At 38.0% G+C, this 22,271-nt stretch overlaps 1 protein-coding gene across 1 annotated transcript; it reads right to left on the bottom strand.

The window, feature by feature from the left end:
• Positions 1 to 6,192: 6,192 nt before the first annotated feature.
• Positions 6,193 to 22,271, bottom strand: LOC307269452 (high affinity cationic amino acid transporter 1-like). Its single transcript, XM_080052420.1, has 12 exons — positions 22,165 to 22,271; positions 12,068 to 12,483; positions 11,536 to 11,694; positions 11,261 to 11,432; positions 11,038 to 11,171; positions 10,733 to 10,955; positions 10,086 to 10,225; positions 9,779 to 9,881; positions 9,240 to 9,436; positions 8,994 to 9,145; positions 6,428 to 6,536; positions 6,193 to 6,326 (listed from the first exon to the last, which is right to left on the bottom strand). The coding sequence occupies exons 2-12, from the start codon at positions 12,435 to 12,437 to the stop codon at positions 6,232 to 6,234; spliced, it is 1,854 nt and encodes a 617-aa protein (XP_079908546.1). The 5' UTR covers positions 12,438 to 12,483; positions 22,165 to 22,271; the 3' UTR covers positions 6,193 to 6,231.

Consider the following 22,271-nt stretch of genomic DNA (forward strand, 5'->3'; position numbering starts at 1 on the left):
TTTTGTCAGTCATTGCTTACTGTTCTAACCACTGCTGTAATGCTCTTGTAAACATGAAGCCTGACTGATCCCAGATCATATAGTTCCCAGCCTGTAAGGAACAACAGCACATCACTGTTTGACTTTAGCAGCTTTTAGTTATTCTTGTAGAGGAGCATTGCTTGGCATAATGACAGCATGCTGCCCTGTGGGGCAAACAGGTGGCAATTAAGTCTGTTTGCTCCTCCATTAGCTATGAATGGATTCACATTTATAGTGTAAACATGTAACATAATGGTGTCTTCAGTAACATAATGCATTATTAGCCCCAAATCAAGTGACCTCTGCACACTAGAAGTCAAGAGGAACTTGTAGAAGACAAAAGTAACACTGACTCCCTGAGTGGAAAAAATCAGTCAGTGCCATGTGGGACTGACTCTCCCTACTGAGATCATTATAGGGGAACTTGTCAAGCTTACAGTTAGACTGTCAAAATGAATTATGTTTTCGTATAACAGCCTGGCCACTCTTTACTGATTAAAAGAGTAATATTTAACACCTGCTGAAAACTCAGAGGTTTTTAGCAGCCAGCAAATGTGCTTACTGTCAGCAAATGTGTTCACTGTTTCTTGAGGGGATCTCTAATTGGGTTATACTCTAAAAGGAAAGGAGACAGTGATGCACCATCACTGCAGTTTTCCTTCAGTGATCTTATTTGAAGCCTCCATCTAAACACATTATAAAGATGCCTGCAATTGAGTGGACACTTATACAGTACAGGAAGCTTTATCAGATGCTCTGGTTTCAAGCAGAAATCATTTCTCACCTGCATATTAATTCCCAGGTCTTGGCCATTATTCGTCTCTGGTTATCAAGTTCAGCTAGGTACCTTAACCTCCCCAATACTTTTTTCAGTGAAATATGAATACTGTTAAAAAAAGGAAAAAAAAAAAGGTATGCAGTGTTACCTGAACACGCTGGGACAAAAGCAGGGCCTAAATAAATTCACTATTTGTCAAGGGAATTAGCAATACATGTAGCTGCTCCACCTAATCTCTTTGCTACCTATTTTCCCTCGTCAATTCACTTACACTGCAGGAAATAGCATCTCATTTCCATTGAGACTGTGCAGTTGTGTAATTGCAGAGTTTGCTACATGTTTAGAACAAGGAGAATGAGTTACAAAACATGTATATATATATGTCCCTGTATGTTTTCTTTCTTTTATATTTCCGGAAGTATAGTTGAAAATGAACGCAAAGAGGGTTCAAGGACACCAAGTTTCTGTTTGAAGCACAAGCAAAAACTCCCCAGACTAAATGCTGTGTCAGCACCTGCACTGCAGAAAAGAAACCAATGAATCAGATTATCTCACACCTGCCTCTCCCCCAGACTCCTGATCAGGTCTCTCACAGCACTGTACAGTTACATATCATTTAACATGTTTGTTAGAATATGCACATTTAAAATGTACAGAAGGACAACGATAACAAACCAATACAAAGTGGAGGGAGAGGCAAACAAACCAGTGATCTTATTTGAAGCCTCCACCTAAATAATTTTTTAATTCCATAACGTTATAGAGAACACAAAACAGTTCTGATGTTCAACCACGTTTAGACACAAACTCCCTCTGTGTAACCAACCAGCTGATGAAGCTCGGTCTTACAAGCAGCTTTCTGCCTGACAGGGATGGACGAGAGAGGATGAATTGGATAAATGAAGTCTTGTTTCAAGAGAGAGAGAGAAGCTGCAGTCTGGTAACAGTCTTGTCTCTGCTGCTGCTGCAATGATTGCTTCTCCTTTCCTGAGAATTGATGTTCAACTCCAAAAAACAGAGCACCCAACAGCCCAGTACATCAAACAATCTCATTAGAAGAGAGACAATATGATGGATATGGCTCACTGGTTTAAAAGTTTAAACTTTTCTGTTGTTGTTGTTGCTGTCATCATACTCCAAGAGTACGGAAGAAAACAAGATCAAGGATACATTAAACAACTGTGGGACAGATGGCCCGTGCATCTGGCATCACTAAATCTATATCATTTGAGAAATTGAAGTCAAACTAAGGCTAACATGTTTGGTGCAATTGGATGTCAGAATTTCTTTCGGGATCAATCAAGTATCCATCCATCAATCTAACACACAACATCTCTCAGAACCCCCAAGATGCACCCTTGCTGGCTTTAACGAGACTGAACAAATGCACACCTAAATCTCCCCTGCCTTACCTGCCCTAGTTGTGTGAGTTCACGCTGCTCTGACTGTGGATTCTGTCATTTTCTGCTTCACAGTCTCCCATTATGGATTGCGGGAAAGCATTACAGAGATAATTAAACATTTTAATTCATTTCAACCTCTTTCTCTTCACAAATCTCTAGAGATGTCTCGAGACCACGAGTCTTACCAACTGAGAAATGCAATGCAAGTAGACTGAAGCGACATTCCTTTAAAAAGCCATTTGTCATTTGCACCGTACCAGAACATAATGTACATGCAGCCTGTGTCTCTTCCATCGGTTTGTTTAGTTTTTTCCTAAATTGACATTCCCTTGTTGTTTTCCTTTCATGATTTTGTTTTCTTCCTGCTGCTGCAACAGCTGATAAGCGGTGACACCTTAATGGCATGAGGGGGGATAGAGCAAATTTATGGACTATACCCTACAACATGTTTCCATGTACATGTTTCCCCATCCCCCCATTGTGGAGCAAGTCCCCCCCGCCACCTGCCTTCTAATATGGAGCATGATGGCAAGACCTTCATCAGGGTCTGTTATGAATTCTGTGCATCCTTGCGCGAGTTTGTGTGAATGTGTGTGTGTGTGTTTTTTTTGTGTGTGTATGATCAAATAGAAGCCCCCTACAGCTTTAGCAGTCAAATATCTGAAGCAGAGCAAAGATCAAGGCCTTCGTTCATTTGTCCATCTATGGCTCCACTTGATGCTTGAACTGGAATAATCCTCATGAAATATTGAGGGTGAATAAAAATGGAGGCGTCTCCCTCCCAGTTGAACGCTCCAGTGGCCCTGACTTCTTTGTGTAACCAGCCAGCGCTCGTAGAATATCTTCTGTTGATGTGACTTCAGCACATTGAAACAGCAGCAGCAGCAGTGTGTGTCCAAGGCCTATACCGTAGGTGGAGAAGCATCATAAAATGCGGGAAAACATGCATGTGACATATAGATTTTTCTTGTGTGAAAGAAAAAACATGTAATGGCTTTCGTGGTGAATGAGAAGCCTTAACCGGTAGATGACTGAGGCCTCAGTGGTCCTCCATAGCTCATCAACACATTTTACGTAACAAAATCTGGCCTCTGTAAGACTGTGGTCACTCATACCAAACCAGCAGAAATGTGTCACTTCACTCCTGGTGGTCAATCATTCAGCTGGTGCTGCCTTGTTCCTCATTTTACAGTTTCTAAAAATAAAGTGCATCTACACACATGATCCCCACACAGGAAGAGAGGAGGAGGCTCTTCATGGACATATTATAAAAGGGCTCTTCTGACAACATGTTAGATAAAGGTTAAAAACACATAATCTAGGTTGTGACCTAAACACTCTCTCTCTCTCTCTCTCTCTCTCTGAGGTGAGCCCACCTATGGCGAGGTAACCTTTCTTTCATCTGGCCCATACAACAGCTACAAGAGAATTTGCACTCCTGCAAACAATTAGCCAAACAACTAGAAAACAACAACGTTACGACAAACACCTCCAACTGCAGCATGATCCGCAGTCCCTCCAGTAGATGCAGTAGTGTTAATAGATAGCCTACAGTTATTAGCGCTGTTGATCTGACAGAGATCGAGAGGGAGACAGAAAAACACCCGCCGTCCCCGGTGTGAAATGGAAGTCCTTACCGTATAGTTTCGGCTCATGTGCAGGAGAAAAGCTCGACAGTGAAGAGAAGAAATAGCAGGAGAGACATCCAGGTGGAGCCGTGATGAAGAGGATACAGTCTGCAGCATCGCTGGAGAACAGGGAGGAGAGGAGACCGAACGCCCATGTCAACCTGGGCTCATGTCGCCCCCTGCAGGTCAAATAATCCACTTACTGTACATTTCCTTCAATTATTTAGAGCGACACACTGTATGTAGGTGTTATAGATTGGCCCATTACATTTTTACCTCTAGAGAGATAAGACCTTTTTAAAATCATTATACGAAGATTCACAACCCTATATTTTTATTTAAGTGCAAAGAAAAATAAGCCATTATTATTATTAGCAGTATACTAGTACAACCTGGACAGCTATAGCCTACTGTATCATCTTATTTTTTTTGTTTTGTTAATCAACTGCCTTCAACCGTTTAGTATCCAAGAAAAATATTTTCTTTACTTTTCTTTTTTTTTACAAACAATTAAATAAAGTAAATGAATGTCTCAAAACAAACAGATACAAAAGAGGATGAAAAGGGAACATACATACATAATAAATCAGAGACAAAGTCTGTGGCTCTGACTTTCAGCATCATTTATTTACAGCACAAACTATACAAACCAAAAAAGACAACACATGCTGAACAGCTGACCTTCACTGCTCTTATCAAATGTAAACATGTTTATAATATTATGCATAAATATAAAATCAAAATCTTTTTTACAAGCTTCATACAGTTTTGAAATACTTAAACTTTCAAATGGTGACACATGCAAATCTTTACATTAAACCGACAACGTCAAGGACCAAAATTCAAGGTATTTGTTTTACTTGAAGCCTAACATGAGTTATACTATAACTACAGCATCCATAACAAAAATGCTACATCCCTGTCAGTTAAACAGGATTTAATATATTACATCTAACTAAAAAGGGAGATGACATTCAACTGATGAAGGACTCCTAAAAACAAATATATTATGTCTATTAGCAGTTAACAGCAAAGATACAACTTAACACAATGCTTGTAACAAAATATTTGATACATAAAAGCTGATGGGTGAAATATGTGAAAGCTGTAATATGGCCAGGCATAATCAAAACTGTATTTGCAAAAATAAAAACGTAAACTGTTGGAAATTGGCATTACTAAAACACAGTATTGATGCATGTGATTGTAAAAGATCTCTGACTGATGTAAAAATCTCCCGTTTTGATAAAAATACACACACACTGTGTATATTTACAAAGATTTCTATTATTTTCAAGGCTATTTAATGCTACAGCAACTTCATCAATATATAGCGACATTGTGTTGACACAAAGTCCAATTAAATGTCACAGAATATGGCTTCAGGATCCATCAATCGTTTTCCTCAATGGAATATAATGAGCAAAAAAAAAAACTTTATCATAGATTCTATTTAAAAAGGAACTCCAGATTAAGATATTCCTGGCTAAGGCACTTTCAGATATGTTACTTTGTGAGGTACACCGTTACAGTTTCCTGAGTGCACAGTATCAGTTTTGGCTTTTCAAAATAAAAGCGAGCAAAACAAAAGTGAGTCCTTAAGCTATGGAAACCACATCTGTTCAATGTCAACTGGTTGTAATTCATCCCTTTTAGATGCATGGGCACTTAGGTGAACTTTCTCTTATAAATTATCAATATAAGATTTAAAGTTGTAGATTATATACAGACAATATAAATATATTTCACAATTCTAGCTGATGATAGAGCGATATCAGATCTCTTAAAGGTGTAACATTCATTTGAGAAATAGGCACTTAGAATACAACCTCTGAGGTACTTGATATTAGCAGCTTTTTCTCTTTGGCTAGATAACAAAGTGCAGTTCCCTGATGGGGGCAACAGTAGTGTATTTGATCTCTGGTAAATGTGTGTTGTGAGGAACCATCAATGAGCTTTTGATTTGGACTTAGTGTCCAACACAGATGCATGCAAGTTTGCCAAAAGGGAAAAACATTCTGACAAACTGTGGATCAAGTTTAACTATGGATATATGTACAATTTATTCCTTGATAATAATTTTCTGTCCACAGAATGTATGGTGTTATGTGAAATTGATCAGATAAAAGTGCAAAACATACAAAAATAACTTTTAAACTATAGCAAATATTTTTTTTTAATCTTAATTCATCTGGTGCAACAAAATGTTTATACTTGGCCTTTACATCTAATAAGTGTTTTTATTTTTGAAACCATTTTTGCCCTGAATTAACAGCTGAACGCTCTGATCGGACGGGGTGAATAAAAGTCTCTGAATATGTCTCCTGGATTTGTAGCTAAGAAATTGACCACATGTCAAAGTTCGATATGCAGAACAGATTTGTGAACCTCTAGTTTTTTTTCAGTAATCTTCGTCTTCCTCTTTGGAGGCGTCCTTTGTGAAAGCTTCATTCTCTACACTGTTACGAACACCGTAGCTGAAGTAGATTACGAAACCTACAAATTGAGGAGAAACATTTCCGCAAAGACATTAATTACTTTTCAGAACGTGGAGTCAATATGTTCAATTGTTTGCCGAAAAAAACAAAGTACTGTACCTAAGACCATCCAGATGGCAAAGCGCATCCAGGTGCCTTTGTCGAGCTGCATCATCAGATAGACGTTGATGAACAAACTAATGACTGGGATAAAGGGCAGCAGGGGAACCTGTCAGGAGAGAGCATGTGTATTCAACCAGTAATTACATCACAACCTTTAATGTTAAAAGAGAAACTCTCAAAGCATATTATAATTGGGGGCATGTACCTCATGAATGGTGTTAAAAACAACAACTGCTATTTTTTAAAGTCCAATCATGCATTTCTAAAAGATAATTTCGGACCTGTCAGATAAATTGTGTGTACTATTACGGAGCTGTCATAGTGCTGTCACTGTGGGGATATTATCATTATGAATATTGGTTCATTAGCCTAACCGTAAATTACATATCAGTGGTTTCGTATGTTTTAGTCCATAAAACCTCGTAGACACTTATTTTCCTTTTATATTTTGACACAATGGAAAACTTAAAAAGATTATTCCAAAAGCATTCATAAATCTAAGCTTGTTTCATATTTTTAGGCATTCATTATACTATGAAAATGTTTTAATGAAGTTGCAAAGAGCTGGCTGCTCTATTTAAGACCTATTAAATTGGGGTTTAGTCTCTCCCAGTTGATTTTAATAGTGAAACAAAATTAATCAATAACATTACTTATGGTCTACTTTGTAAATAGACGTTTTTTGGCATGGTAGAACAGATGATAAACTCTGAAGGGCAAATACTCCCCTTCCACACTTTGCTCGTTGACACTTGCTCTGTTCACTGTATTTTACAGCACTCACAATATACTGTAGCAGTTAAACTGCAATAACACAACAAACGTTTAAATGGCTTTTTATGAAACTTTTCTCTCCACTCTATATACAGTCATATGAAAAAGTTTGGGAACCCCTCTCAGCCGGCATTATAATTGACTCTGCTTTCACAAAAAAAAGATAAAAGTGGTATGTCTTTAATTTACCAGGAACAGCTAAGTACTGGGATGTTTTCCAAACAAAGATTTTTTGAAAAGCAGTATTTGGTTGTATGAAATAAAATAAAATGTGAAAAACTGGCTGTGCAAAAATATGGGTACCCTTGTGGTTTTGTTGATTTTAATGCCTGTAACAGCATGTACAACTGATGACTTTAAACACAAAGTTGGTTGGATTATGTTGTTAAGCCTTGAACCTCATAGAATTGTCTGTTTAATCATGAGAAAATGTATTTTAGGTGCCTAAATGCAAGTTGCACTTCTCTTTGACTCTCTGCTGAAGTGAGACAGAATGGGATCATCAAAACAGCTCCCAAAAGATCTTAAAAACAAAGATTATTCATTGTCATGGTTTAGGGGAAGGCTACAAGAAGCTTTCCCAAAGGTTTCAATTGTCAATTTCGACTGTAGGGAACGTTGTCAGGAAATGGAAGGACACAGGCACAGTGGCAGTTAAACCCAGGCATGGGAGACCAAGAAAAAAACAGGAGCGGCATAGGTGGAGGATTGTGAGAATGGTTGCACACAACCCACAGATCACCTCCAAAGACCTGCAAGAACATCTGGCTGCAGATTGTGTATCTGTACATCGTTCAACAATTCAGCGCAATTTGCACCAAAACATCTGCTTTTTATAAAGACCAAATAACTTAATTTTTGTCTCATCAGTCCAAAGCATTTTCTTCCAATATGAATCTGGCTTGTCTAAATGAGCTTTTGCATACTCCATGCAACTGTATCTGTGGCGTGGGCGCAGAAAGGGCTTCCTTCTCATCACCTGGCCATACAGATGTTTTGGTGCAAATTGCACTGATTTGTTGAACCATGTACAGATACACAATCTGCAGCCAGATGTTCTTGCAGGTCTTTGGAGGTGATCTTTGGGTTGTGTGCAACCATTCTCACAATCCGCCGCATATGCCGCTCTTGTACTTTTCTTGGTCTGCTAGACCTGGGTTTAACTGCAACTGTGCCTGTGTCCTTCCATTCCCTGACAACGTTCCTTACAGTAGAAATTGACAATTGAAACCGTTGGGAAAGCTTCTTGTAGCCTTCCCCTAAACCATGATAATGAATAATCTTTGTTTTTGAGATCTTTTGGGAGCAATTTTGATGATCCCATTCTGTCTCACTTCAGCAGAGAGTCAAAGAGAAGTGCAACTTGCATTTAGGCACCTAAAATACATTTTCTCATGATTAAACAGACATTTCTATGAGGTTCAAGGCTTAACAACATAATCCAACCAACTTTGTGTTTAAATTCATCAGTTTTACATGCTGTTACAGGCATTAAAATCAACAAAACCACAAGGGTACCCATATTTTTGCACAGCCAGTTTTTCACATTTTATTTTATTTCATACAACCAAATACTGCTTTTCAAAAAATCTTTGTTTGGAAAACATCCCAGTACTTAGCTGTTCCTGGTAAATTAAAGACATACCACTTTTATATTTTTTTTGTGAAAGCAGAGTCAATTATAATGCCGGCTGAGAGGGGTTCCCAAACTTTTTCATATGATTGTAAGACCTTATGTTCTCTCAGAGTAATTTACAATTTGTACTAATATGAATAAAAATCTCTTTACCATAAAAGTTGGCTTGGCCTTGCTTTGGGGCTGTCTCCCCACAATGAGGGTGAGGATGAGACAGAGGACCAGGATTATACTGAGGACGGATAGGGACCAGTATGCCAGCCCTCCTTGGACAGCTACAACACTGAAGACGCACACCAAAACACCTGTAGGGAACAATACAATAAGTCATCAGATAAAATGCTGTTCACTAACAAGGTAAATAATTCCTTTTTTATCTGGGCTTTGCATGTGTCTCACCAATAATACTGGTGCAAATGTTGACAGTGAACCCGGACAGAGGGGACGGGTCCAGGTTTGAAGGGTAAAATAGATTCCTGAAGGTGAAGTGATCTTCTGGTTGTGTTAACATGATCGCCACGTTGAAAGGGTCAACTTCATGTTCATCCTGAGTGTTGGCCATCTCATAGGCTCCACTGGGCTGTGCAGGCTGGTACCTATACGGACAACAAAACAAACAGTCAAAAACCAAGCTTAGAAACTACAGGACACACAACAATATTTTAAAATTGTTAACAAGTTTGAAAACACACACACACACACACACACACACTGGCTTTAACAGTTTATCTCTACTGAATAATTAACAAATGATTAGGACAAGGCATTATATATACATACAATTCATGAAATATGAACTATATATTTTGGGCTGACACCTGACTGGGGATTTCCTACCCAGTGATTGGATGTGGTGAATATGGTGTTATCCAGCCTGCATCCGCCCTAGCAACCTGTCAACACTCGAATGGATATATAAAGTGAAAGGTGAGGCCTACCTGAGGACTAGCACACAGGCAGCCACCAGAGTGTAGGCCAGCAAAGTGCCAATAGACATGAGGTCCACCAGGTCCCTCAGGTCAAACAGGAAAGCCATCACAGCTGCAGGAGTCACACAGGAGAAGAAATAAACGTGTGATAGATGAAAGACTTATTCAAACAAATATAAAAGGTTAAAAAAAATGCACAAAGAACATTTATACTTTTAAAATGAATTGTTTCCTCAATTGCTATACAGCCTTATGTATTTACAACTGTTTGCCACTAGGAGGCACTGTAGCTTCTGGCCTCCTCTTAGCCACTTACCAGACATGAGCCCTGCGGCCCAGGTGGCGATGACTGGCGTGTTGTTCCTCTCACTGACTCGGGCCAGAGAGGAGAAGAGCAGACCGTCCCGAGCCATGGCAAAGATGATGCGTGGAAGAGGAAACATGGAGCCAAGGAGACTGATACATTGATGGGGACAGAAGGAGGGAGAGGGCAAAGGCTTATAAATACATACAAATTATGAAAAATAATTGGATGTGCACTGCAAATTAGCTTAGTTAATAAAATATTTTGTGAATATTCCCTGCATTTTAAAATGCAATAAAACACTATACAATTAAAACATGTATGGAAATATCCGTAATACAATATGCTGTGATAAAGCTGTTTTCCTTATCTAACTTGATTATGTATAGATAAACGGTGTTATATACAGAATACATTTTTGGTGATTTTGGGCTATATCAATAAAATGTATTCAAAAAACTGTCATCTGGCAAATAAGTGGTTGGAGTAAGTGGATTATTTTTAAGACTACATCCAGATCAAGTAATGAATACAATATACACAACTATTATAATATTCTAAATTTAGAATACTGTATATAAATGATTCATTCCTAAAAAAAAACATGCCAACATTCCCTACAGCTCCTCATGCTGAGAGGCAGTAGTAGAGCCTCTTACCTGCTTGACAAGGCACATAATGAGCCAATGGCCACAGCATAAGTGGCTCCCTCCCAGCCCACATACTTAAAGGCCACTGGCAGAGGGCTGCTCATGTCGAGCATGTAGTAGGGCATCATCAGAGTGAGGGCTGCGGACACACCGAAGTACGCCACAAAACATATAAGCAGCGATGCAACGATTCCAATAGGAATGGCCCGCTGAGGATTCTTCACTTCTTCGCCTGTGGAGGAAATACAAGTGATTATGTCAGAGAGTATAGGGGTGATGTGTGTTGATTATCAATGTAATGTATCTCTGCTCACTTGTAGTTGAAATGCAGTCAAAGCCGACAAAGGCATAAAAACAGGTGGCGGCTCCAGAGAAGACTCCAGACAAACCAAAAGGCATGAAGCCACCTGCACCAAGACTTTCTTCAGATGGTAAGACATCGGACACACTGGAAGAAACAGAAATAAAACATTTGCTTATCTTAAATATAATAAATCGTTCTTTACATATTGGGAATAAGCCTTTCATTTCACTCACTTGAAGTTAGAGTTGTTGGTGGGGTGGAGGATTTCTTCAGGGTTCAAGTTCCAGTTTTTTCGGGTTCCTTTGACAAAGCCGGTGATGATCACAAACAGCAGCACCACTACGTTGATGCAGGTGAATACTTTATTTACCACGGCCGACTCCTTCACTCCAAATACAAGCAGTCCTGCAAGAATATTAAAAAAGACAATGTGAAAAGATGTAAGATTAGGATGAAAAGTTGATTAAACATGAGTTATCTTGCTGCTATCTATGAGGCTGCTCCTCACCTGTCAATAGGATTATGATGAAGACAGCAAATATGTCTGGATACTCTGCAAGGACGCCCGGGGCGTTCATGGACATGTATTGTTTGCAGAATTCCTCGATGTGCCTTCCATTTAGCTCATCAAAGGTTGCGCTCCATGCTCTGGCCACACTTGCAGTTCCTGTGCACATAAAAGTATTAATGTAAACTGAAAAATATCTGGTGTAGCCGCATACTTATTTCTTACCCTCACCAATAGTACTTGGTATCAAAGTTCAATATTTGTTTTGGCACAGATCGAAATGCCTCGATATCAAGTATCGAAAAATGTCCAGCACTGAAATGTTGAGTATCGAAAAATGTCTAGTCGTTTAACGTCAGTGAGCCAATAAGCAAGCAGCATGCTTGATGTGCCCAGATCTAAAGTGCTGATGATTTTGTGGAGCTGCAGTGGCTCAGGAGATCAGGTATTTGTGCTAATCTAAACTGCTGTATCGAAGTCAAGGTATCAGTATCGGTATCAAACATTTTGAACAATACTGAACCCTACTCACCGATGACATAAGCGAGGATGAGGTTCCAGCCTGTGATAAAGGCCCACAGTTCCCCGACCGTCACATAGGTGTAGAGGTAAGCCGAGCCCGTTCTGGGGACGCGGGCTCCAAACTCTGCGTAGCACAGACCTGCCAGGACTGAGGCCATGGCCGCGATGAGGAAGGACAGGATGATAGCTGGTCCAGAGCTGTCCCGGGCCACAGCTCCAGCCAGCACATAGACTCCAGCACCCAGAGTACTGCCCACACCCAGGGCTACCAGGTCAAACGTGTTCAGGCTCCGACACAATTGGGACTGTCCTGGATTACAGTTCACTACCTTCACCCTCAGGAGCTGCCTCCCTAAGCCTTTTAACGTAGACAGAATCATCCTGACAGGCAATATGGACCAAAAGCCTTTACAGAAGATGATTTAGCTGTTGATGAAACAAGACAGGAATTAAAGAGATTATTACTTTATTTTACAAATAGACAAAGGTTAGGGGAAAAAAAACATTCTTGTGCTGTTGCAGTCCCAAATCAGTCATGTCTTTGTGACTATTTTTTAATTGATGTTGATTTGATGTTTAAATACATTTGAATACTAAATTAGCCTTTACCAGAATACAATTAGTACTTCAGACAGCACATGCAACATGTTCAAGATGAATACATTTAATTTCTATTTAAAGATATTTTTTGGCATTTTTATGCTTTATTGACAGTGCAGAGAGACAGAGGTGAAATGGGGCAGAGAGGGGAGTGACATGCAGAGAACGACCGCGGGTGGTCAATACATTTAATTTCTGAAACTATTTGAAAAAATATACTTTACAATTAAATGTCAGGATCAGTTAACATTGCTCAGTTGAATTGTAAAAGCAATGCATCTGCATTCAGCATTCTGATTGTACATGAAAAGTTAGGTCATGTAATATGAACTATTTGGCACCTCTTACTTTTAAAGTACCACAAACGATTTGGACATATACAGTAACTACTTCAAAATGAAAGGGTTTCCTAAACAATTGCTTTTATTTGTGATCAAAGTATATTGCCTAGGTTAGATTGTAGGCAGCAATAACAATCCCTATCAAAGGTATTAATTAAATGGTTGCTGAATTTTCATTCATGCCTGATTTTTGTGACCAAAACGTTGCTTATGAAATAAACGTATCAGCGTTTAAAAAAAGTTTTTCCTAGTTTGACTTTTCATTCATCAAATGACAACATGAACACAATCTTCTTCAGATACTGCAAAGTGAAATAATGAAATATCAATATCACAAAGTCAGCTTCAAGCACTTGTCACTTGTTCATATCTCATTGTTCATTTCCTAATGACAATAGATACAAAAGTAAACAGAACCATGAGGTTGCCAGCCATTCTTATCATAATCCTGGCAGTCGAATATCCTATTTCAAAGCATGTTCCTAAACAGCACATATGTAGATCTGGCCAACAACACAGACAAGTACTCACGTTCACAACACAATACAAAACAGGATCTTGTGTCTCCACTGATACGCGCAGTTACTCTTCTTTCAGTTTATCAATCCACCTGAACTCTTCCTCCACACAGCAGTTGTACACTAATTTGTTTAGATTAGAGAGAGGACGTTTACAAGCGCTGTTTTGACATGTGACGCGCATGCCTCTTAGTGTACAAACCATTCAGGTGTTCGACACAGAAATAGAACAGTGACACATCACATGGTCTCCAGACTAGAGCAGCTGCCATGACGTCATAGCCATACCCCCCATGTAGGTCCCATTGACACTGGCAGGCATTAATCACTATAGTCAACACATGTAAACCAGACAAGTACAACAATAAAATGTGACCCAATTGTATTTTTCCACCTTCTCACAGCAGAAATACAGTTAATTTAAACACAATCGCACACTGTGTGAATATGCAGATGCACAGAGGGGCATGTCTGCTACATATCAGGAATTTATAATGTGTAAAACGTAAGAGTCAACTAAATGAGCCAAAGCAGGAGCTAAACAGTTATGTGTTGTCTGTCTAGGTTATGACGACCTTGTAAGAGCCAGGCAATTCATTGGGTCAACAGTTTGATTAGACCAACATGCGGATGCCATAACAAGCCTGGTGGATGCACATAAAGCTGAATCTACCACTAATATTCAGTCAATGTAAGACGTAGATCATGAAGAAATGTGCCTTTATATGTTGCACAAGTGAGAACACGTCATATCTAATCCAGGGCAAAAGGGGCTAGAACAGTCAGTGGTTCAGAAAGCACCGCAGGGGCATAGTGTAGCTAAAGCATGCCGAGATGTGCAGTGAGTGTCTGAGCTAAAAAAGGATGGTGGGCAGGATAGGACCCTACCCTCTCCTCAGCCAATCAGCTAACTGGACACCTGCGTGCGACTCATAGGGGGCATGTGGGTGAATTTGGAATAGCATCACATGCTGATCACTATTTGGCCTCAGGGGGAAACACTTGCTCCTTTATAATGTCTTTTATGTTAGCTGTGACATTGTTCAAATGCATGGAGAAGGCAGCAGAGTAAACGTATACATTAACTATACACTTCTATAAAGTTAGCACCAAAATGATCATTATTTAAGCAGCTTAATACAGATATTTAGAATGTGGCGTGACTGTCCTAAAGGTTACCAAAATATGTTGCCCGATGTAAGGCTTAACCCAGAGCACATGGGGGCATGAATATGTATTGTGAGAACTCAAGTAACGGAATTTAACATGCATTAAATTGACCTCGGGGCACCACCCTGAGGTAAAGGGAAAATTATGTCAATATTGAATTCAGCCTCAAATCTGAAGGCTGCAACTAAGTTGTTTGACTAGTAAACAGTGGCCACAGTGTTTAATACAAACACACACACACACACACACACACACACACACACACACACACACACACACACCAAGTAGTTATACATTAAAGGTTAATATAACTACACATACAATTAATAATTACTAACAAAAATTAATCCAATGAAATCTACCTCGGAAAAATGAATGAATGAAGAGCGGCATAACCCCCCCCCCACCAAAAGTTCTGTAACAGTTTAAATTAAATTTGTAATGTGTTTTGTATCTTTGTTCACACACACACACACACACACACACACACACACACAGAGAGAGAGAGAGAGAGAGAGAGAGAGAGAGAGAGAGAGAGAGAGAGAGAGAGAGAGAGAGAGAGAGAGAGAGAGATCACACCAGATAAAAGCATCACCTCTGCTGTAGAATGTGAGTGGTGACACCCTAGTTAAAAGCCAGGTGCAGTGTCAAAAACAGTCCCTCGTTACAGCAGCTGACATGACCTTGCAGGCTTCTTTCTGATCCAATGTTTACTTTCTGTTCCTTCCTCATGCTCTATACTCTATGAACTTCAGGCACAATCACAAATGTCACAGTGACATCAAATACAGCATGTACACTATAACTTGTCTGTTTACTCTGTGAGGTGGGATGTCAAACGCTTGCAGAAAGTATCTCTTCAGGGCTTAAAACTTCCATCACATGCCTCAGTAGTAAAGAATGGACTGATTCACAGAAACAGTCCTCAGTCTGAGAAAAGTGTCGGACCACTGACTGGCATTGGGCCTGATATATTGCTCCCCTTTTATTATAAAAACAAAAACAAGAACTTAAAAATCCTCATTTATTTGGCAGGTAATAATTGCCTATTTCAAATGCTCAAAAGCTTGTTTGAAATAATTTGCATATTTTTTTTAAGCATTTTCGGTAACACTTTATTTGAAGGCGTATACATAACGCTGTCATAAGACTGTCATAAGACTGTCATTACACTGTCATGACACATGTCATGAACATTATGAATGGTTATGAATGGTTATGACTGTTGTCATAAAGTGTCATTCGGTAAATTATGTCACGTTTAATGACACATTGACATTGTATGAGATGTCTTTTTTATGACAACCTGACATAAGCTAAGACAAAATAACTTGTCGATGTCTTGGTAATGACAACCTGACATAAGCTAAGACAAAATAACTTGGTAATGACAACCTGACATAAGCTAAGACAAAATAACTTGTCCGTGTCTTTGTAATGACAACCTGACATAAGCTAAGACAAAATAACTTGGTAATGACAACCTGACATAAGCTAAGACAAAATAACTTGTCCGTGTCTTTGTAATGACAACCTGACATTAATAAAGACAAAATATCTTGGTTATGTCGACTTGACATTAACCAATAACATGACCTGTCATAAACATGTAATAGTAGGCTTAATAATCAAATGTAAAAAACTATTTTGATTTATGTTGTAAGATTACATTAAACTGTCATATGTGGAAGGTTTTGATATTGACTGTCATGAGACCTTTATTATACTGTCATGAATGTTTCTGTTGGCCTGAAGTAAAGTGAAACAATTTGGACAGTTCGTTAACATGTCATGAAGCGTTATTACACAGTCTAATGCCTTTATAACAGGCTCATGAATGATTATTTTGGCCTCAGGTAAAGTGAAACAATTTGGACAGTTCATTAACATGTTATGAAGCGTTATTACACTGTCTAATGCCTTTATAACAGGCTCATGAATGATTATTTTGGCCTCAGGTAAAGTGAAACAATTTGTACATGTCATTAACATGTCATGAAGCATTATTATACTGTCATGAAGTATTGACTTTACCTCAAAGTGAAACAATTTGGACTTTTCAGTAAATATTATTACACTTAATTATACACACAACAGTGTTAACTGCAGTAGTATCCCCTTTATAGATGTAACATGAAGCATATCAGTATTACATGTGGAAAATACCTTAACAAAAGCAATATAAGTCAAGACAGTCTGTTTTATTTGCATTGAGACACTAAACAAAAAATATATACATACACTTAAAACAGAAATAAGAACTACTTTAAAATCAAATGCACTTTCCAGTCCTTAAATTAACAATCCAGAGATTGTATGTTATATAATATATGTTATAATGGCTGCTAAAAATCACCAGGAAGAGATCAGCTTAAACACAAAAGGAGGGCAAATGGCACTCAGCCTTCAAACTTTGTAGGCATGTTAGCTTCAGCATATAACTACTAATGCAAACTTGTAAGTGAATACGGTGCTTAAACAGGCAGATTGCAGATCAGCAAATCATAGAGCTATTAGCACACACAATAATAACAGAAATATACATTAGATCAGGTTGAAGTAAATAAAAGATACATAAAATAAAAGAGACTGTGTAGGCCTACTGCCCTGGCAGTGCGTAGTATGGAGCATGACAGCCAGCTAACATTTAAAAGCCCAATAAAGAATGAAAGACACAATGCTTGACTTCTCTTGTTTCTTCGTTAATCTTGTATTGGTAGGGTTTTCTTTGTAAAACTGTAACATAGACATGAAAAAATAAATCAATATACACACAGTACCAGACCTATACAGACAGTAGACAATACACACTAAGTAGTATATGGTAAGTATACACACAGCTATGCTATTCCTATTTAAGTATTAAACAATACATGACTGTAAAAACACAGCTTAGCATGTGTGACAAAGTATAGTGAGCTAGCAAACAATTAGCTTCTGTAGTAGTGTACCTGCTAGCTAACAGGGCCACATGTGCAATCAAATAAACATACAAGTAGCTTACTTTACATTCTTACACCTGAAAGCTAATGATAACATTACAAACTATCAACACTTACATTCAAATAGTCTCCAAGGCAAAGGCGTTATAAAGAAATACCCTGCAGCATTTATCTGTAGGCTATGCTGGTCCTAGTCTGCATACAACTGTGAACAAAATGTAGGCTACATGATGAAACACCGGAGATTTGGCGCTAGATCCTGTATGAAACACGTGAGGGCTCACTCTGACACTTTTTCCAAAAACCAAGATAAAATAAAAATATTAACACTTCATATTCACTTAGGAAAACTGCTATATAACAATACTTGCAATTGCAATATGTCAAGACAGTCTGTGCTGCCTTAACTATAAGTCAGTAATTATTGTTGTATAGCAGTTTTTCAAAGTAAATATGAAGTTTTAATATTTTAATTTTTGGAAAAAGCGTCAGAGTGAGCCCTCACTTGTTGCATACAGGATTTAGCGCCAAATATCCGGTAGTAGCCTAGCTTACAATTTTTTTCACAGTTGTATGCAGTCTACCGGGACATCATAGCCTATACATGCTGCTGAGTATATCTTTATAACGCCTTTGCCTTGGAGACTATTTGTCTGTAAGTGTTGACAGTGTGCAATGTTAACATTAGCTTTCAGGTGTAAGAATGTAAAGTAAGCTACTTGTATGTTTATTTGATTGCACATGTGGCCCTGTTAGCTAGCAGGTACACTACTACAGAAGCTAATTGTTTGCTAGCTCACTATACTTTGTCATACATGCTAAGCTGTGTTTTTACAGTCATGTATTGTTTAATACTTAAATAGGAATAGCATAGCTGTGTGTATACTTACCATATACTACTTACTGTGTATTGTCTAATGTCTGTATAGGTCTGGTACTGTGTGTATATTGATTTATTTTTTCATGTCTATGTTACAGTTTTACAAAGAAAACCCTACCAATACAAGATTAACGAAGAAACAAGAGAAGTCAAGCATTGTGTCTTTCATTCTTTATTGGGCTTTTAAATGTTAGCTGGCTGTCATGCTCCATACTACGCACTGCCAGGGCAGTAGGCCTACACAGTCTCTTTTATTTTATGTATCTTTTATTTACTTCAACCTGATCTAATGTATATTTCTGTTATTATTGTGTGTGCTAATAGCTCTATGATTTGCTGATCTGCAATCTGCCTGTTTAAGCACCGTATTCACTTACAAGTTTGCACTAGTAGTTATATGCTGAAGCTAACATGCCTACAAAGTTTGAAGGCTGAGTGCCATTTGCCCTCCTTTTGTGTTTAAGCTGATCTCTTCCTGGTGATTTTTAGCAGCCATTATAACATATATTATATAACATACAATCTCTGGATTGTTAATTTAAGGACTGGAAAGTGCATTTGATTTTAAAGTAGTTCTTATTTCTGTTTTAAGTGTATGTATATATTTTTTGTTTAGTGTCTCAATGCAAATAAAACAGACTGTCTTGACTTATATTGCTTTTGTTAAGGTATTTTCCACATGTAATACTGATATGCTTCATGTTACATCTATAAAGGGGATACTACTGCAGTTAACACTGTTGTGTGTATAATTAAGTGTAATAATATTTACTGAAAAGTCCAAATTGTTTCACTTTGAGGTAAAGTCAATACTTCATGACAGTATAATAAAGGTTTCATGACAGTCAATGTCAAAATTAGACAGTGTAATAACACTTAATGACATGTTAATGAAATGTACAAATTGTTTCACTTTACCTGAGGCCAAAATAATCATTCATGAGCATGTTATAAAGGCATTAGACAGTGTAATAACGCTTCATGACATGTTAATGAACTGTCCAAATTGTTTCACTTTACTTCAGGCCAACAGAAACATTCATGACAGTATAATAAAGGTCTCATGACAGTCAATATCAAAACCTTCCAAATATGACAGTTTAATGTAATCTTACAACATAAATCAAAATAGTTTTTTACATTTGATTATTAAGCCTACTATTACATGTTTATGACAGGTCATGTTATTGGTTAATGTCAAGTCGACATAACCAAGATATTTTGTCTTTATTAATGTCAGGTTGTCATTACAAAGACATGGACAAGTTATTTTGTCTTAGCTTATGTCAGGTTGTCATTACCAAGTTATTTAGTCTTAGCTTATGTCAGGTTGTCATTACCAAGTTATTTTGTCTTAGCTTATGTCAGGTTGTCATTACCAAGACATCGACAAGTTATTTTGTCTTAGCTTATGTCAGGTTGTCATAAAAAAGACATCTCATACAATGTCAATGTGTCATTAAACGTGACATAATTTACCGAATGACACTTTATGACAACAGTCATAACCATTCATAACCATTCATAATGTTCATGACATGTGTCATGACAGTGTAATGACAGTCTTATGACAGTCTTATGACAGCGTTATGTATACGCCTTCAAATAAAGTGTTACCGCATTTTCCATGCCTAATTGCCTAACATGTCAGAAACATGTAATTTCCACAGCACTTATCCAACTCTCCAACAGAGCACAAATGGTCTAGTTAAATACCCAACAAGGCGCATAATTCTAGTTCATTTATTTATTCGTAGGGAACTGGAGCAGAAAATAAACACTTATCTGATTTATGTTGGTCACTGCACGGTCAGTTATTCTAAATGGAACACATATCAAAAACAGATATACTCTCGAACACCTTTGACAAAGTTTTTTGGTCTAAAGTATCAATATCAAATGTATTCTATGTTACGTGCGTCTGTCGCAGTTTTACCTTCAAATCTAAAACAAAATGAGAGAATCACAGGATTGAATGCCTACCAAATGCAAAGTTCAGTCAAGAAAAAAGTCATTTAGTTCAGCAGAGAGAAAACTGATGCAGAAGCGACCTTGGGGAAATCAAACTCAGACTGAGATATCAGCTGTGTGGATAACACTGGAAATGAATGGCGACAACATAAACAAAGCTGAAAAGAAATACAACATAGTGATTTGTTTTTTGTTTGTTTTGTAGAGGATGGGTTCAGCCGTATTGAAAGGATTTGAATGCCCTCTTTTACTTCCCACAGATAGTGTTTCCGTCCTGAGTTACCGTGGCAGAAAGAAGAATTATTGCACTAACAACACAATCACTTAGGAAGATATTAATTCGATAAATCATTTGAACAATTAAGACTTTTGAAGCCTGATATTAGATTTAGCTGAACTATGCATTTTTTTTTAAATGTTGTCCCTGTCACCTCCACTCAAATCCCATTGGAAAGGGATCTCTCTACATCCTTCAAGGAACGGAGGAAAAACTACAGTGCCAACGACACATTTGGGCAGACAGACATAACCCAAAAAATGCCTAAAATGATCCATATGTCTACTTTGCTTTCGTCATTCATGCAAAACCTATGTTTGTATTTTAACTAATTTCTCTCACTGTCCTCTACTCTTTGTTCTCTCTCTCACTCTGCCTGTCCCTTACTCTGTGACTCCTCACTTCTATCAGATAAAGTAGACTAGAAGTAATTTTAGCAAACATAATTACTTATTATTTATTAAATAGATGTGTTTAAGTTTGCACCATTAATGATTTGAGTTATAAAAATGTATTTCAAACAGTAAGAGGACGTAAATTGCGTGTTATACATTACTTTTGTAATAAATATGTATGACTATAATAATTATGCCAGGTGTTTGAGCTGCTGTTATATTTAGCCCATCTGTTCCACTGTAATTAGCCTACAAAAGAACATACAGGCTGTATCTGTGGTTTAATTTAAAGTGTTTAAATAGGATCAGTTTTTATTGGTGTGGAACAGCATAGGAATAATGCTAATCCTAAATGTTAAATCCCAAAGCTGTGCTTTGATTGAGGAAATATTATAATGTCTTATGTCTAACACAGAGTCATACAGTAGGCTATGTAAATGTTACCAGCCTGAAAATATATTAATAAAAAAAAACATGTAATGACAGGCAATTAATTTAGAGATACTGAATGGAAAGAAAAACATTTATATATGCAAATGTATATATGTCTCATCAGCCTGAGTCTCCCATTGGAGGGATGGAGTTAATGTCTGGGAATGAATGTTCCTGAACTACAATACGTCCTCTAGTAAAGTTCTCAAGTTACCTTCAGCTGTCTGTCAGGTTCCCTCAAGTTGTTGACATGTCAGTAATTCCACGACTTTAAGTTTGTTTTATTGTAAGCAGCACCTCGGAAAGACTAGGCTACCAAGATCCGGACCGCTTTGACCTTAGTTGGGGGTTGAACGGCCATGAGTTTACATTGCATCAGCCGGGTGGGCAAGCTACTGTACTACGGTGCACATGGCTTCCTCAAAGAGCAGGATACGCGTGTCTTTAAAGGCGACCACACTGTTGCTTCCCCCTTGCTCTGAACAAATAGCTGCAGCCTGCGAAATGCGACATTGTTTGTTTTAACAACTTTAATTTCCATTTTCAAAGGGAATCAAGTTATTGGAATTTAAACGCCCCACCTTCTTTAGAGGACGCCGATCAGGCACAGCTGCTGTAGCCTCTTTCACATTCACATGGATCAGGCTTTCATTAGGCTGATATTTCTGACAGATGGTCCGTCAGGAAG

The sequence above is a fragment of the Ammodytes marinus genome (assembly GCF_949987685.1).
Source record: "Ammodytes marinus genome assembly, chromosome: 3".
Classification (NCBI taxonomy): domain Eukaryota; kingdom Metazoa; phylum Chordata; class Actinopteri; order Uranoscopiformes; family Ammodytidae; genus Ammodytes; species Ammodytes marinus.